Source organism: Erythrolamprus reginae, chromosome 6, assembly GCF_031021105.1.
Source record: "Erythrolamprus reginae isolate rEryReg1 chromosome 6, rEryReg1.hap1, whole genome shotgun sequence".
Lineage (NCBI taxonomy): Eukaryota > Metazoa > Chordata > Lepidosauria > Squamata > Dipsadidae > Erythrolamprus > Erythrolamprus reginae.
Window position 1 is genome coordinate 83395141 of NC_091955.1, and position 18570 is coordinate 83413710.

Here is an 18570-nt window from a genome sequence, read left to right on the forward strand (position 1 = left end):
AAACTGCTTCAACTCCTACTCTCAAAATGATGCTATAAACTTGGGCGTCCTCCTCGACCCACAGCTCACATTAGAGAATAATCTTTCAGCTGTGGCGAGGGGGGCCGTTTGCACAGGTTCGCCTGGTGCACCAGTTGCAGCCCTATCTGGACCAGGACTCACTGCTCACAGTCACTCATGCCCTCATCACCTCAAGGTTCGACTACTGTAATGCTCTCTACATGGGGCTACCTTTGAAAGGTGTTCAGAAACTTCAGATCGTGCAGAATGCAGCTACGAGAGCAATCATGGGCTTCCCCAGGTATGCCCATGTTACACCAACACTCCGCAGTCTGCATTGATTGCCGATCAGTCTCCGGTCACAATTCAAAGTGTTGGTTATGACCTATAAAGCCCTTCATGGCATCGGACCAGAATATCTCCGGGACCGCCTTCTGCCGCACGAATCCAAGCGACCGGTTAGGTCCCACAGAGTGGGCCTTCTCCAGGTCCCGTTGACTAAACAATGTCATTTATTTATTTATTTATTTATTTATTTATTATTTAGATTTGTATGCCGCCCCTCTCCGAAGACTCGGGGCGGCTCACAACAGAGTAAAACAAATCATAAATAATCCGAGTAAGTTTAAAATATTTAAAGATTTAAGGACCCAGGACAAGAGCCTTCTCTGTAGCGGCCCCGACCCTCTGGAACCAGCTCCCCCCAGATATCAGAGTTGCCCCCACCCTCCTTGCCTTTCGCAAGCTCCTTAAAACCCACCTCTGTCGTCAGGCATGGGGGAATTGAAATTTTTCCCTTCCCCCTAGGCTTATAGAATTTATACACGGTATGCTTGTTTGTATGATTGGTCTCTTAAATTGGGGTTTTTTATATTATTTAATATTAGATTTGTTACATTGTCTTCTTTATTGTTGTTAGCCGCCCCAAGTCTTCGGAGAGGGGCGGCATACAAATCTAATAAATAAATAAATAAATAAAATAAATAAAGCACTGCACACAAAACAACTAGACATAAGAACAGTTTTTTTTCCCTGAACGCCATCACTCTGCTAAACAAATAATTCCCTCAACACTGTCCAAACTGCTCACTAAATCTGCACTACTATTAATATTCTCATTGTTCCCGTCATCCATATCCTCCCACAAATGACTATATGAATGTAACTTTGTGGCTTGTATCCTTACAATTTATATTGACTGGTTCCTAATATGATTGGATGGCTTATTTGTACCCTATAAATATCATTAAGTGTTGTACCTTGTGATTCTTGACCAACTTATCTTTTCTTTTATGTACACTGAGAGCATATTCGCCAAGACAAATTCCTTGTGTGTCCAATCACACTTGGCCAATAAAATTCTATTCTATTCCACTCCATTCCATTCTATTCATTGAAATGGCCAGCTAGGGAGAGAATTTTGAATTGTCAGGTGGCAATATATTTGTCTGCGCTTCCTTTTCCCCAGTTTCTGGAAGGAGTAGCCAGTTATGTTGATTTCTGGAAGGATCTGAGCTGGTTGCACAACACTTGGTGTTTCAAAATAACCAGGACATAGATCTCTCTGCCTCCCCTTCTTCTTGGGGATAATTATGAGAGCGAAGAGGAGCCAGAAGTGTCTTGAGCTTCAGGGGAGGAAAATGCAGACCTAAGCGCAGAAGTTTGCTCGCTGCAATTATTATTATTTTTAAAAAGTCTGGCATTCTAGACATTTCCAGTCTCTTCATGTTTGCATGTTACTGGTCATAACAATTTGTTCATTGACGTGCCACTACATATACCCACAAGTCTGGAAATGGGTGGCATCAGCTGTTTTTTTTAAAAAAAATGTTGTTTAAATGGTTGATGTCTTAACTCAAAAGCTAGCATCCCTCTTGCTTGAAAATGGCTTCCCCAAAAAAGATGAGGGGTCCCCAAACTTGGCAACTTTAGGACTTGTGGACTTCAGCTCCCAGAATTGAGCTGGCTGGAGAATTCTAGGAGTTTATTTGTTTGTTTGTTTGTTTATTTATTTATTTATTGAGTTAGTTGGTTAGTTAGTTAGTTAGTTAGTTAGTTAGTTAGTTAGTCCAATACATAATACACATTGAAGAGAAAGATATGTAATAATATAAGTAAAGAAAAGAATAGAAGAAAAGATATAAAAGTATAGGTGAACTTATTTGAAAGGAAGAAAAGACAAATGAGATAAGGAGAGACAATTGGACAGGGGACGGAAGGCACACTGGTGCACTTATGCACGCCCCTTACTGACCTCTAAGGAACCTGGAGAGGTCAATCGTGGATAGTCTAAGGGAAAAATGTTGGGGGTTAGGGGTTGACACTACTGAGTCAGGTAATGAGTTCCACGCTTCGACAACTCGGTTGCTGAAGTCATATTTTTTACAGTCAAGTTTGGCGCGGTTAATATTAAGTTTGAATCTGTTGCGTGCTCTTGTGTTGTTGCGATTGAAGCTGAAGTAGTCATTGACAGGTAGAACATTGCAGCATATGATCTTGTGGGCAATACTTAGATTGTGTTTTAGGCGACGTAGTTGAAGTCCACAAGTCTTAAAAGTTGCCAAGTTTGAAGACTTCTAAGATAAATGATCCCTGAGATCATGGCTGGATGAGGAATTCTGGGAGTTGAAGTCCACAAGTCTTAAAAGTTGCCAAGTTTGAAGACTTCTAAGATAAATGATCCCTGAGATCATGGCTGGATGAGGAATTCTGGGAGTTGAAGTCCACAAGTCTTAAAAGTTGACAAGTTTGAAGACCTCTGCAAAAAAACAAAAAATAATCAGAACATTGATCATAGTGGAAAGCAACCCCCCCCCCCCTTTTTTTTACCTTCCTTGTTTTGCTGGCTTTAACTCAGACCAGATCCATCTCTCTCCCTTGTCAGCGCTCACCCCCACCGCCAGCCCCCTTTGATCTATGCCGTGTCATACTTTATGAATGATCTCACCGTTCCTGGACCCAGAGATGGGGCGCTTTCCCTCATTCCCCGACTCTACCTGACTCTAGGGTTTTTTATATGGGGTTATTTTAGTGGTGTTTATAATTGGGTTTTTATATACTACTCAAAAAATAATAATAAAGGGAACGCTCAAAGAACACATCCTAGATCTGAATGAACAAAATATTCTCATGGAATTCTTTGTTCTGTACAAAGTTGAATGTGCACAACAGCATGTGAAATTGATTGTCCATCAGTGTTGCTTCCTAAGTGGACAGTTTGATTTCACAGAAGTTTGATTTACTTGCAGTTATATTGTGTTGTTTAAGCGTTCCCTTTATTTTTTTCGAGCAGTGTAATTAATATTAATATTTGACTTCTTTTTGCTATTGTATCACTGTATTGTTTTGAGTCCTATGGGGTTGGGTGGCATAGAAGTCGAATAAATATGTGCATATATGTGCATATAAAGAAAGCTACTGAAACTGAATACGTTTTATATGCTGTTTAAGTTTATATGTTCATTTGTCTGTTTTTCTTGTTCCTTTATTTCTTTGTATGTTTTGTTTAATTTTTTTTCTTTTCTACTTTTATATGTAGAAACTCAATAAAGATTATTTTATAAAAAAATAATAATCTTGTAGATATGTACAATCAACGGATTGTTTATTCTCTCATATTTAAAATGTTGGCGGGAGTTTATGTACCTGGATATAAAATTCTATTTGCACTGGAGGGGAAAAAAGACGTTATAATAAATGGGTTTTTATTACGTTTTTTTTTAGTTTTAGATACATGTATTATATTCGACTTCTTTTACTACTTTGTATCTTTTTGTATTTGTATTATTATTTTGTGAGCCGCCCTGAGTCCTTTGGGATAGGGCAGCATAGTAAGTAAGTAAGTAAGTAAGTAAGTAAGTAAGTAAGTAAGTAAGTAAGTAAGTAAGTAAGTAAGTAAGTAAATAAGTTGAATAAATTAAATTAAATTACTGCTTCTCTAACCCCAGTGGCCCAAGGTGGCCTCCGAGCATGTGTAATGTGCTCCTAAGGGGGGGCTTGATCTGTCCTGTAGGGCAGTGTTTCCCAACCTTGGTAACTTGAAGATATTTGGACTTCAATTCCCAGAATTCCCCAGCCAGCGAATGCTAGCTGGTGAATTCTGGGAGTTGAAGTCCAGATATCTTCAAGTTGCCAAGGTTGGGAAACACTGCTGTAGGGAAAGCTTCCCACCACGAAGCGCTACTTCAGGTCCTCGACTTTTCCTCACACAAACACACAGACACACCCGCCCCCCTCCCACTCCGGGCGGGAAAGCTACGGACTGTGCGCCCAGCCTGGCTGGGTTTTTGGGTGTGTGAGGGAGATGAGAGGGGACCGCGTGAGGGGAGAGGGGGGGGGAGTCCTTGGCCTGAGGGAGGTGAGGGAGGAGGGGGCCCGCGCCGCCAGCTTCCCTCAGTGAGAGACCTCCCCCTCGCCGGACTCGAGTTTACACACACACGCGCACCCCACACACACTGCCCCTCGCTGGCTCTTCCCTTGGGCTGACTCTCCCCCCTCCCGCCTGTCTCTCTTGTCCTGCAGGGATCCCAGCTGAGTCTCAGCCTGGCCGGGCAAAGGCGCGGGAGCCGCGGGAAGCGCACCATGCCGGGGACGCGGCTGCTCCTCCGCCTGGCTCTCCTCTGCGGCTACACGCAGCTCCTGGCCGAAGCCAGCTCTTGGTGGTGAGTGGGGCCGGGTTTCGTTTCCTCTTTTCCTTTCTTTTCTTTCTTTCCTTCCTTCTCTTTTCTTTTCCTTCCATCTTTCCTTTCTCTCTCTTTTCTTTTGCTTCCTTCCTATTTTCCTTTCTTTTTGTTTTCCTTCCTTCCTTTCTTTTTCTTTCCTCCCTTTCTCGCTTTTTACTTTTTCCCTTCTCTCTTTTCTTTCTTTTCTTTTATTTTCCTTCTTTGCTTGCTTTCCTTTCTTTTTCTCTTTCTTCCTTCCTTCCTTTTCCTTCCTTCCTCCCTTTATTTCTCTCATTCTCTTTTTCCCTTCTCTCTCTCTTTTTCTTTCTCTTCTCTCTTTCTCTCTTTCACTTTTCCCTTCTCTCTTTTTTCTTTCTCTTCTATTTTTCCCTTCCTTCGTTTCGCTCTCTTTTCTCTTTCACTTTTTTCCCTTCTCTCTTTTCTTTCCCTTCTTTCGTTTCTCTCTCTCTTTTCTCTTTCCTTCTCTCTCTTTTACTTTTTCACTTCTCTCTCCTTTTCCTTTCTCCTCTATCTTTCCCTTCCTTCCTTTGTTTCTTTCCCTCTTTCTCTCTTTCACTTTTCCCTTCTCTCTCTTTTCTTTCCCTTCCTTCGTTTCTCTCTCTCTTTTCTCTTTCCTTCTCTCTCTATTACTTTTTCACTTCTCTCTCTTTTTTCTTTCTCTTCTTTCCCCTTTCTTTCCCTTCCTTCCTTTTTCTTTCTTTCCCTCCCTCCTTCCTTCTTTCTTCTTTCTTCCTCTCTCTCTTTCCCCCTTTTCTCTCTTTTATTTCTTTCCCTTCCTTCCTTCTTGTTCTTCTTTCTTTTCTTTTGATGATGGTGATGATGGTGGCAATGGTGGAAGGGTCAGTGGTGGAGAAAAGACCCAAGCCTCGTAAAGGGATACAGACAGCCCCTTACCTTGGGTGGATGGGTGTGTGTTTGGGGGGAGGGAGAGAATGAGAGAAAGCAAAGCTCACTTTGAAAGGCTTTCTAAAAAGTGTTTTTCTCTACTTTTCTCAGTTGCCTCTTTGGTTAAGAGAAATCCGAGCTGCTCGCCGGGGGTCCAATCAGTGCTTTGCCATTTTGAAGCCCTGCCGTTTATAAAAGTGAAATGAGATAAACTGATTGCGCGTTTCTTTCCCTCCGGAGAATGAGATGCTCCAAAAGTCTTGTCTCCCCCATTACACACACACACACACTTCTTGGAGCGCCCTGCCATCACACCTCCTCAATCATTCCTATTGATGTAGGGAATCTCTAACATGCCCCCAATATGCAAAGCAAAATTTGTAGGTATTTATTATTTATTTTATTATTTATTAATCAGATTTGTATGCCGCCCCTCTCCGCAGACTCGGGGCGGCTCACAGCAATCGCCATACAATGTAAACAAATCCAATATTTAAATTAATTTTAAAACACCACGAGTTAAAACCAATCATACACACTAGCATACCATACATAAATTTTGTAAGCCTAGGGGGAAGGGAACATGTCAATTCCCCCATGCCTGACGACAGAGGTGGGTTTTAAGGAGCTTACGAAAGGCTAGGAGGGTGGGGGCAACTCTGATATCTGGGGGGAGTTGATTCCAAAGGGTCGGGGCCGCCACAGAGAAGGCTCTTCCCCTGGGTCCCGCCAAACGACATTGTTTAGTTGACGGGACCCGGAGAAGGCCAACTCTGTGGGACCTAACTGGTCGCTGGGATTCGTGCGGCAGAAGGCGGTCCCGGAGATATTCAGGTGCGGTGCCATGAAGGGCACTCGCTTTGTTGGAGCAGATTTAGTGGCTGCTGGACTGAAGCCTGGGAGGAAGGTCATCTTCGGGACCACTTGTCCCAAATGCGTCCTGCGTGGAAAGCGTTTTCCCAAAGCTCACAGTCAAAGCAGGCTTTCCCTGAAGGGTATGATAGGCCCTTAACTTTGTAGGGAAAGATCCTTCGTTGGTAGCTAATTCATCTACTTAGTTGCAGAACAAAAGTTCTGTTTAATTATCCATCTCATGGTGAAGTTGATGTGATTCAATAAAGATGAACCAGTTGGACACTTGTGTGGTTGTCCTTAAATGAGGAAGCCTTTTCTGTTTGTGTTTGGAAAGGTCTATGACTTTTATATCCTGGTTCTGCTGAGAGACAAAGCCTTAACACCCCAAAAAAGGAATTTCTTAACAATCACAAAGATGGGGGTTTTCCCCCCAAGAGGCAACTGAAATTTCTGGGTTTTATAATAATAATATTAATAATAACAACAGAATTGGAAGGGACCTTGGAGGTCTTCTAGTCCAACCCTTCTGCTTAGGCAGGAAATCCTACACTGCTTGAGACCGATGGTTATCCAACATCTGCTTTAAAATTTCCAGTGTTGGACCATACACAACTTCTGGAGGCAAGCTGTTCCACTGATTAATTGTTCTAACTGTCAGGAGATTTCTCCTTAGTTCTAAGTTACTTCTCTCCTTGTTTAGTTTCCACCCATTGCTTCTTGTTCTACCCTCAGGTGCTTTGGAGAATAGGTTGACTCCCTCTCCATTGTGGCAACCCCTGAGATAGAAACATAGTCCACCTAGTCTGCCCTTATACTATTTCTTGTATTTTATCTTAGGATGGATATATGTTTACCCCAGGCATGTTTAAATTCAGTTACTGTGGATTTACCAACCACGTCTGCTGGAAGTTTGTTCCAAGCATCTACTACTCTTCCAGTAAAATAATATTTTCTCATGTTACTTCTAATCTTTCCCCCAACTAACCTCAGATTGTGCCCCCTTGTTCTTGTGTTCACTTTCCATTGGATATTGGAACATTGCTATCACGTCTCCCCTGGTCCTTCTTTTCATTAAACTAGCTATGCCCAGTTTCTGCAACCGTTCTTCATATGCTTTAGCCTCCAGTCCCCGAATCATCTTTGTTGCTCTTTTCTTTGAAGACTGACTGGATGGTGGGGGAAACGGAAGGATTTATTTCTTGACAATGTTTTCCTCATTCCAGGTCATTGGCTATGAATCCAATCCAGAGACCCGAAATGTACATCATTGGAGCCCAACCGGTGTGTAGCCAACTACCAGGGCTGTCCCCGGGCCAGAGAAAGTTGTGCCAACTATACCAGGAGCACATGATGTACATTGGTGAGGGGGCCAAAAACGCCATCAAAGAGTGTCAATTCCAATTCAGGCAGAGGCGATGGAACTGCAGCACCGTGGACAACACATCTGTCTTTGGAAGAGTTATGAGCATTGGTAAGTGAAGGAAAAAGGGAGAAGGCAAAGCACGATGGTGGCCATGCAGAGGTTCATGGACAGTTTGCCCAGGCGGGGTTGCTACTTACCGCCACGACCCGGTATGATGCGCGCATAGCTCCATGTTGCCGGTGTACATGCGCACATACCCCAGCAAAAGTTTGCTTCTGCGCATGTGCAGGAATCATGTAGGTGAATTATGTACGTGGTAGCATGCATGTGAATGTTTAGCTTATTAAGAAAAAAATTTAAATTAATTATTTCTATTAATTGGATTAGAAGTGTTTTATACACTGCTCAAAAAAAATAAAGGGAACACTTTAACAACACAAGTAAATCTGTGAAATGAAACTGTCCCCTTAGGAAGCAACACGGATTAACAATCAATTTCATATGCTGTTGTGCACATTCAACTTTGTACAGAACAAAGTAGTCAATGAGAATATTTCATTCATTCAGATCTAGGAGGTGTTCTTTGAGTGTTCCTTTTATTCTTTTTGAGCAGTATATATTGCATTTTTTAATTGAAATGTTGTAAGCCGCCCCAAGTCCACGGAGAGGGGCGGCATATAAGTCCAGTCAATCCATCCCTCCATCCATCCATCCCTCCATCCCTCCATCCATCCCTCCCTCCCTCCCTCCATCCATCCCTCCCTCCATCCATCTATCCATCAAAATGAATGAATGAATGAATGAATGAATGAATGAATATCTTGCAAGAGGACGCACACATGCATGAGATTTCAGGGATTTCTTTTTTGGCTTCTGCGCATGCACAGAAGCAAAAAGTTTCCAAAATCTCATGGGCGCACGACCTCTTGTGAAATTTTTCTTCCTGCAGATGCGCAGAAGCAAAATCTTTGCTACCGGTATGCAGTATGGCCCGTATGGGCTAGCAAACCAATACTGAGTTTGCCTGAAGGCATCTGGGAGGGAATTGGGTGAAATCCAGCAGGTTCTGAAAAGTTCTGGAGAACCGGTAGCAGAAATTTTGAGTAGTTCAGAGAATCAGTAACAGAAATTTTGAGTAGTTGAGAGAATGGCAAATACCACCTCTGGGTGGCCCTAGAGTGGGGAGGGAATGGAGATTTTGCAGTATTCTTCCCCTGCCATGCCCATCAAGCCACATCTACAGAACCGGTAGTAAAAATAGCAATAGCAATAACACTTAGACTTAGATACCGCTTCACAGAGCTTTACAGCCCTCTCTAAACGATTTACACAGTCAGCGTATTGCCCCTACCATTCTGGGTTCTCATTTTTCCCACCTTGGAAGGATGGAAGGCTGAATCAACCTTGAGCCGGTGGTGAGATTTGAACTGATGAACTACAGCCAGCAGTCAGCAGAGGCAGCTTGCAGCATTGCACTCTCTAACCACTGCGCCTCCAAGGCTCATCCAAAAAATTGTTTTTCACCACTGTATGGAATAGCTGGAAGGCACAGAGGATAAAGCCAAGAAGGATGAAAACTAAGGACAAAAAAAAGGGTTCGAACAAGTTCTGGTTGAGAAGTATTTTAGAAGGAATTAGCAAAGCGAGATGGAAAGTGGCAGACACCTAACCATGATGAGAAGAGACTCTTCAGAAAAATAAATTGTACACAGATGAGAAGTGGCTTGCTGGTAGTATGAATGTTGCATAAGAGTACGGGAATTCAAAAGTCGAGTGAAACCAGTTGGAATGAAAGTGGTTTCTGGAGCAGGGAACAAGGAAATAGACCCAGCGCAGGGATGAAAAGTAGATCAATTTGGGTGGCATTGCTGTAAAAATAGAACAGCTGTCAAGATAGAGGTAGAATAAATAGTGTAGAGACAAAAAATCTGCCTAAGAGTAAGAGGCTAAATTTTTAAAAAACCTCTTTATTAAGTTTTCCTATATCATTTCCATCACATATTATTTTGTATTACAGATTTTACATAATCTCTGTTGACATTCTGACAATAAATTTTGACCAGTTTCATTTCATTATATACATTGTATTTTTATATTCTAATATCTATTACATTTAATAACTGGTAGATAAGAAAATTTTACATGGTAACTATAGATCGTTTCAGTTGTACTGTTGTTTCATATTGTATTGCTTTTATATTCTCTTTTGAACCCATTCATGCCATTTTTGCCATGTTCTTTTTGATTCCGTTATTTTATTTCCCTTGATTGAATTCGTGAGTTCGTCCATCTCCACACAGGTATATATCTTATCTATAATTAAATCTTCCGTTGGTATCTGATCACTTTTCCAGAGTTGTGCTATTGCAATTCTCGTTGCGGTAATTATATGTGTTGTGAGGAGCATTGTTTGTCTTGAGTAATGTTTTCTCCAAACTCCTAAAAGCATAGCTTCCGGAGTGAGTTCTGTTTCCTCTTTCGTTATCTCTGAGAGCCAAATATGAGTTCTTTTCCAATTTTTTTGTATCATGTGGCAAGACCATCACATATGGAAAAACGTACCTCTTTCCTTTTTACACTTCCAACAAGTGTCTAGTTATATTGGGTGGATCTTTGCTAACCTAGAGGCTAATTTTTTATGCAGAGCTTGAATGCATTAGATGCATCAAAATGAGCGCTAGTGGGGACAGACAAATCCCTAATTTAATCCCTAATTAAATTCTGCAATGTCAAATCGAACTGTTGTTTCATCAGTCTCAGGCTAGAGGTTGCTTGATGCTCTCCAGATGTAAGGAATTGCAAGAGGTATGCTAATATGTATAAAAGATGCAGTATTAAAAATGATTGGTCAACAACCTTGTTAGATGCAAGAATTAATGAAAGTCTATTGATCTCTTGCTGGCTGGCATGATAAATTCTATGAGTGATGAAGGTTTGTTTGACTTTGTTCGAAATGACTTAAAACACTTGGTTTCTCGCTTCTTTCAGTCATGTAGATTAGAATTGCTTTCTGTCAAGGGTCTTGTAAAAGTCAAAGGATGGAGGGAAAAACTGTAGTAAGAATGAAGTTGTCTAATAGGAGCCGTCTAATGATAACATCCATATTCCGAAGAAAAACAGTCATCTCTGGAGGGCAATTTGAGGGCATCTTTTAATCTTTATCACCATGGTGCCTTTATTTGTCTGCATGCTATCTAAATCACTTGTCCTGACTATAAACTTCCCAATCTGAGCAGTGTTCTTATCAGTCACCTCTATATTGCCAACTTGAAGAGCTCTCAGGAAGTATTAATCACTGAGTAATTAAAAGTTTATTACTGCCTTTTAAAATGAGATGCCTTGGAGAAAATACTGATGATGATATTGATCGGATTTCTAAATGTGTAGCAAAAAAAATGCACTTTGTGCTTGGTTTAGATGCACACTGTTGCTTGAGTATTCCAAGGCTTAGCCACAGTATTACATTTTGTTTTCGGAGTTAGGGGTCAGGCTCTATCATAGAAACATAGAAGATTGACAGCAGAAAAAGACCTCCTGGTCCATCTAGTCTGCCCTTATACTATTTCCTGTATTTTATCTTAGGATGGATATATGTTTATCCCAGGCATGTTTCAATTCAGTGACTGTGGATTTACCAACCACGTCTGCTGGAAGTTTGTTCCAAGCATCTACTACTCTTTTAGTAAAATAATATTTTCTCACGTTTATTTATTTATTTATTTATTTATTCATTTGTCCAATACATAAATACATAGGAAGAAAAATAGACATGTAGTAATATATATAAGGGTAAACGTGAACTTATAGGAGAGGATATATGAAAGGAAGAAAATATATATGAAAAGCGAGAGAAAGGAAGACAATTGGACAGGGGACAAAAGGCACACCGGTGCACTTATGTACGCCCCTTACTGGCCTCTTAGGAACCTGGAGAGGTCAGTCGTGGATAGTCTAAAGGAGAAATGTTGGGGGTTAGGGGTTGAGACGATTGAGTCCGGTAATGTGTTCCACGCTTCGATAACTCGATTGTTGAAATCATATTTTTTACAGTCAAGTTTGGAGCCGTTCGTATTAAGTTTGAATCTGTTGTGTGCTCTTGTGTTGTTGCTGTTGAAGCTGAAGTAGTCATTGACCGGTAGGTCTTTCCCCCAACTAACCTCAGATTGTGCCCCCTTGTTCTTGTGTTCAGTGCCCTATTAAAAACAGTTCCCTCCCGAACCTTATTTAACCCTTTAACACATTTAAATGTTTCGATCATGTCCCTCCTTTCCCTTCTGTCTTCAAGATTGTACAGATTGAGTTCATTAAGTCTTTCCTGATAAGTTTTATGCTTAAGACCTTCCACCATTTTTGTAGCTCATCTTTGGACCTGCTCAAAATGAAAATGAATTCATTTTCATTCACCATAAATTTAAAAAACACTGGTAAATGACAGCTTCAGACATTCCTTGTCTTTCTTATACTGTGAGTCTGTCTTAAGGATAAACCCCTGCGGGCAACAGGTTGAAAGTAAGGAAAAAAGTTGCCCTGGGAAAACCACATATGGGGATAAAGCATTACGCTCGCATACCGGTATGTTGGTTTCACTCTGGTTTTTTCCATAACAAAAACTGGTGCTGAGGAATCTCCTGAGTCTTAGGCATTGTCTCTGGTAAGCCTCAGGTGAAGTATGGGGTCATCAGACTATAAAAGAAAGGACTGGTATCATGGTATATTCGGAGTAGCTGAGTCACTTTCTCCCAATTTGTAAAACCCCCTTCGGATGAGTAAACCTCAACTACCAGGATTTCCAATTAGCACAGCCATTGTTGAGCATCTTGGGATGCATCAGATGGCTTAGCTCTCAGAAGTCCTGCTTTGGCAAAATTGGAGCTAAAAGATTTTTTTTTTTAAAGGGAGGGGGAACAAAGTACAATGCCCAGGAATGAACTAACAAGCATAACCTTTTTCTGAACTCTCTTCTTTCTTCCTCTCTACTACTGGAATGGTTAATCTAGCCCACCCACCCCCCAAAGCCAATTATAATTTCACCTGATAACCTGCTTTTGTTGAGAAATACCTTTTTAAAAAACCTTCTGGTTGAGGGGTCTTGAGTGCTTGCTTGCTTGTTTTCCTGCAAATGTTTCATTTATTATTATTTTTTATTAAACCCACATGACAAAACCAACACTAAACATTCATAAGACAAAACATAAAACAAACAACTGGGGCATTAATAGCCCCCTATCTACCAAAACCTATTGTTGGATATAATCATAGTATAATACCATTTACCTAAATGTTTGTATAACACTCTAACTAAACATCGTATTTCGAATACTTCTATTTTTAATTATAGAATAGAATTATTTATTGTGTGTCTTTATGATTGGACACACAAAGAATTTTTCTTTGGTGCATATGCTCTCAGTGTACATAAAAGAAAAAGCTACATTTGTCAAGAATAATGAGGTACAACACTTAATGATTGTCATAGGGGTCAAATAAGCAATGAGGAAACAATCAATACTAATAAAAATCTTAAGGATAAAAGCAACAAGTTACAGTCATAAGTGGGAGGAAATGGGTGATAGGAATGATGAGGAAAAATTAGTCGTAATAGTAGTGCAGACTTAGTAAATAGTTTGACAGTGTTGAGGGAATTATTTCTTTAGCAGAGTGATGGCGTTCGGGGGAAAAACTGTTCTTGTCTCTAGTTGTCTTGGTGTGCAGTGCTATGTAGTGACATTTTGAGGGTAGGGGTTGAAACAGTTTGTGTCCAGGGTGCGAAGGGTCAGTAAATATTTTCACTCCCCTCTTTTTGACTCGTGCAGTATACAGAGCCTCAATGGAAGGCAGGTTGGCAACATAAGTGCACTGGTGTGCCTTTCGTCCCCTGTCCAATTGTCTTTCCTTTATTCCAACTATCCTATATATTCTCTTCCTTTCATATATCCTCTCCTCTAAGTTCACTTTCACCCGCTTTTATATTACGACATGTCTATCTTTCTTCCTATGTATTTGTGTATTGGACAAATGAATTAAATAAATAAATAAATAAATAAATAAATAAATAGTTTTTCCTGCAGTTATACAATATGAGTTATAAAGTCCTTAAATAGTTCCTTCAGAATACTTCCTTTTATTTATACCTTCCTTTTACTTATTGCCAATCATAGAATTTATTCCATACTTTATAGCAGTGGTCCCCAAACCTGGGAACTTTAAGACCTGTGGACTTCAACTCCCAGAATTCTCCAGCCAGCACAGCTGGCTGGAGAATTCTGGGAGTTGAAGTCCACAGGTCTTAAAGTTCCCAAGTTTGAAGACCTCTGCTTTATAGTAAATCAGCCTCCTCTTTTCCTTTTAGTTCTCTAGCATATCCATTTCGGCAAAATCTATTATTGTTTTAATTACATCTTCCTATTTGGGGTATCTCTATATTTTTCCAAAATTGCATGTATATAATTCTTGCTGCTGTAAGAATGTGGATAATAAGGTCCTGCAGATGTTTTATCAACTCAAACTAGGTAACATCAATCAGTGCTGATGATGGTTACCTGGTTTGGGTTGATAAAATCACATGAAGTGTTAATACCACTTTATAAGGCCTTGGTAAGGCCACACTTGGAATACTGCATTCATTTTTGGTTGCCACGATGCAAAAATGATATTGAGAATCTAGGAAAAGTGCAGAGAAGAGCGACAAAGATGATTAGGTGACTGGAGGCTGAAACATATGAAGAACCGTTGCAGGAACCGGGCATGGCTAGTTTAATGAAAAGAAGGACCAGGGGAGGCATGATAGCATTGTTCCGATACCTCAAGGGTTGCCACAAAGAAGAGGGAGTCAATCTATTCTCCAAAGCACCTGAGGGAAGAACAAGAAAATGGGTGGAAACTAAACAAGGAGAGAAGTAACTTAGAACTAAGGAGAAATTTTCTGACAGTCAGAATGGTTGATCAGTGGAACAACTTGCCTCCAGAAGTTATGAATGCCCCAACACTGGAAGTTTTAAAGCAGATGTTGGATAACCATTGGTTTGAAGTAATGTAGAACTGATTTAACTGTTGTTCATAAAGTCATACATCATAATGTACTCCCTGTCAGTGACTACTTCACCTTTAACAACAACAAAACAAGAGAACGTAATAGATACAAACTGAATGTAAATCGCTCCAAACTTGACTGCAGAAAATACGATTTCAGCAATAGAGTGGTCACTGCCTGGAACTCATTACCTGACTCTGTGGTTGCTTCCCCCAACCCCAAAATCTTCAACCTTACATTAATCAACAATTGACCTCTCCCCTTTTCTAAGAGGTCTGCAAGGGGCGTGCATAAGTGCACTTTTGTGCCTAATGTCCCTGTCCTACTCTCTTATTATCCTTTCTATTACTGCGTTCTACTTATGTTATGTTTTGTTATGTTAATATGTACTATAATACTATACTTGTTTGACAAATAAAATAAAATAACATTTCCTGCCTAAGCAGGGGGTTGGACTAGAAGACCTCCAAGGTCCCTTCCAACTCTGTTGTTGTTGTTGTTGTTGTTGTTGTTGCTGTTGATGTTGTTCTTATTCTTATTATTATTATGTCAGTACAACACAGCAAACGAGATCACTATGCTGGATTTCATATTTCATCACCAGTCGGGTGCTTCCCAAGCACCTAGGACTGCGTGATGTAGCGGCGAATTATGTTTGCCGATCCAGTATTATTATTATTATTATTATTATTATTATTATTATTGTTATTGTTATTGTTATTGTTATTGTTATTGTTATTGTTATTATTATTAAATGTTTGCAAGAAGAGTACCACATTCTCCTTCAGTTGGAGCCTTCTGATTAACCTACCTTCTCTTCTTCCCTTTCCCAAATGGAAAGATATCCTGGCTTGCAACCCTTGGCAGGAAGGAGGTGGTGGTGGTGGTGATGGTGGGAGCCCTGATAACCACGTTGCTATTTGCTTTCTCCATGCTGGTGCCCCTCCAGGAAAGGCAGCAGGAAGCCCCCAGCCCTATCCACCACCTTGAGACTTCCCCAGGGTGCCAACTGCTAAGTGGCAAAAGGCACTCATTGACAGATCATTGCAGAATTTGAATTGAGGTGTGAGCTGGATATATTGTTCTCGGTCCTTTTGAAATGCAACCTTCCCCTGGTAAGAAATGGAGAAATCCCGGAGCAGAGGTTTGATGTGTAAGGATAATAAAAGCAAGGTGTTAAAAAATGCAGCTCCCTCTTTTTTCCCCAAAGTAGAAGCCCCTTTAATGGATTCCTTTGGAAATCCACTTCCTTCTTCTGGGCTATTGTATTTCCAGTTTGATTAATTGTAACACATTACTCAATCCAGAGCTGGCACTAATGTTAGGCGGAAAAAGGTAACTAACTACTCAAAGCAACTGATTTGGATCTTAATAAGAGATCAGCAAGTAGATATTCTGTTATTTTCGCATCTGTTATTTTGGCACTGTTGTCCCAAGGAGAAGGAGTACAGCTTTGGATATTCAGTTTGCACTTTGTGTGTATGTGTGTGTGGGTGGAGGCAGGACATCTTCAGACCATTGCAACGTTGATTATATAGCGAGTTGTAAATGATTAGAGCTGCAGGCACAATGGATAAAGTTACAATGCTCAGTAGGGCTGCGAAGAAGTAAACAGGGAGAGATTCACATTTGGTTAGGCAAGTTTAGGACTTAACGAGGGACATTAAATGCATCCTTTGCGTAGGGGAAATTTAAATTAAAAAAACAAAAAACCCAAATTCCTATGGGTAGAAAGAATGTAGGACGACCCTTTTCCGTGGCCTATCCTGCCATAAAAACATTCACAAGTGAATGTTATGTGTGTTTATTTGGGAGTAAATTCCATTGCCCTTAGTAAGTGCAACCTAAAAGATGGAGTGGTAAAAGGGGGGCATTTCCTCAGGGTCTATTAGGGGCTGTAGAGTGAGGTTGGGCAGAGTTAACACCAGTAGCAGGTGGAGCCAGAAGATGAGCCCACCATATGCCTTTTTTTTTGTTCTTTTCTGCTCAGCATGCTGCTGAGTAGGGATCAGATTGCTCCTGGTGCAGGGCTGAACTCAGTGGACCACACAGTTTAGCAGTGCCCTCCCCCAAACCTTCAGATTGTTCATCAATTTTCTTTCTTTCTTTCTTTCTTTCTTTCTCCTCCCTTCCTTCTTTCTATCCCCTTTCTTGCTCCTCTTTTCTTTCTTTTTCCTTCTTTCTTTCTTTTTTTCTTTCTTTCTCCTTCCTTCTTTCCATCCTCTTTCTTGCTTCTCCTTTCTTTCTTTCTTTTTCTTCTTCTACTTTCTTTCTTTCTCGTTCCTTCCTTCTTTCTATCCCCTTTCTTGCTTCTCTTTTCTTTCTTTTTTCTTCTTTCTTTCTTTCTTTCTTTCTCCTTCCTTCTTTCTATCCTCTTTCTTGCTTCTCTTTTCTCTCTTTTTTCTTTTTTCTTCTTTCTTTCTTTCTTTCTTTCTGTATCCTTCCTTCTTTCCTTCTTTCTATCCTCTTTCTTGCTTCTCTTTTCTTTCTTTTTTCTTTTTTCTTTTTTCTTTTTTCTTCTTTCTTTCTTTATCCTTCCTTCTTTCTATCCTCTTTCTTGCTTCTCTTTTCTTTCTTTTTCTTCTTCTACTTTCTTTCCTTCTTTCTTTCCTTCTTTCCTTCTCTTTCTTTTCTTTTCTCTTTTTCTCTCTTTTCTCTTTCTCTTTTCTCTTTTTCTCTCTTTTCTTTCTTTCTTTCTTTCTTTCTTTCCTTCCTTCCTTTCCTTGTAACCTAATACTACTTTAATAGTACTTTGTTAAATTTGTTCTTCTATAATATGGCAACAACAATGGATAGCCCATTGACCATTGGAGATCAATGTTGACTACTCAGAAGAATCCTGGTTTAGAGCCTGGGTTGAAGTTCATAAAAAATTAGGCTATCTTAGGGAAAAACATGAAATCAGAAATTGCATATTTTGACAATTAGGGTTAAAAGCAGAATCTTGTGTCCTCCACCATCCTTCCCCATACATAAATTTGGCTTATTCACCACCAGTGAAGCCATGCTGCTTAGTCTCTGAGCCCAAACAAAGTTAGCAAAATGTGCCGGAATGGAATATACTGGGAAGTTAACCAAAATCCAGAAAATGGCAAAACTCTTCTACATTATTTCTAGGAAAACTAAACAGAAATGTCCATAAAGCTACGTAGACTTGAGGTTAACGAGAAGGAGACAGCTGTTATGCAATAGTATTATATTGTCTCTCTCAATCAACATTTCCCAAATAATGGGAAAAACATGACGTTACCATTTTATTTGTATATGGCTTTTCTGTTAACATGTGGAGTTCTACCCCACCCCCCACTATTGGTATATGCGTCTCCCATGCTAAGACTTCCCCCCCCACCCTTATTTACTTCCGTCTCTGATGGTTGATTGATGAGACAATTTTGCATTGTACTTTAGGGCCAAAACCTGCCCCTTATAGTGCAAATACTTCAAAATGGCCTCGACGCTACAGTTTAACAGAGTTTTTAGGGGGTGGGGGAAGATTGTCAAAGCTGTGATTTTCACAATTTTTTAAAAACAATCAGTGCTTGCCCCCAAGGATTAATTCAGAAATATCACTTCTTAAGGGAGGAGAGAGCATATAAAATCAAAAGAATCTCAAATCCTGTCCATGTCCCTAGTTTCGTAAAGGACAATAGATGTATTCAAGAAGTGTTACATACATGAAATGTATTTATAATTATTTATTGGATTTGTATGCCAATTTGTATGCCGATCGGGGCGGCTTACAACGTGTCGAAAAA

General features: G+C 40.3%; 1 protein-coding gene across 3 annotated transcripts in view; it reads left to right on the forward strand.

Moving 5' to 3' along the window:
* The window catches only part of WNT5B (Wnt family member 5B), a 169276-nt gene that overhangs the window by 125090 nt on the left and 25616 nt on the right, over nucleotides 1-18570 (forward strand). For all 3 annotated transcript variants that reach the window (XM_070756470.1, XM_070756471.1, XM_070756468.1), the window contains exons 2-3: nucleotides 4522-4661; nucleotides 7646-7893. In XM_070756470.1, the coding sequence (XP_070612571.1) occupies nucleotides 4522-4661; nucleotides 7646-7893 (388 nt within the window). The remainder of the gene's footprint in view (nucleotides 1-4521; nucleotides 4662-7645; nucleotides 7894-18570) is intronic.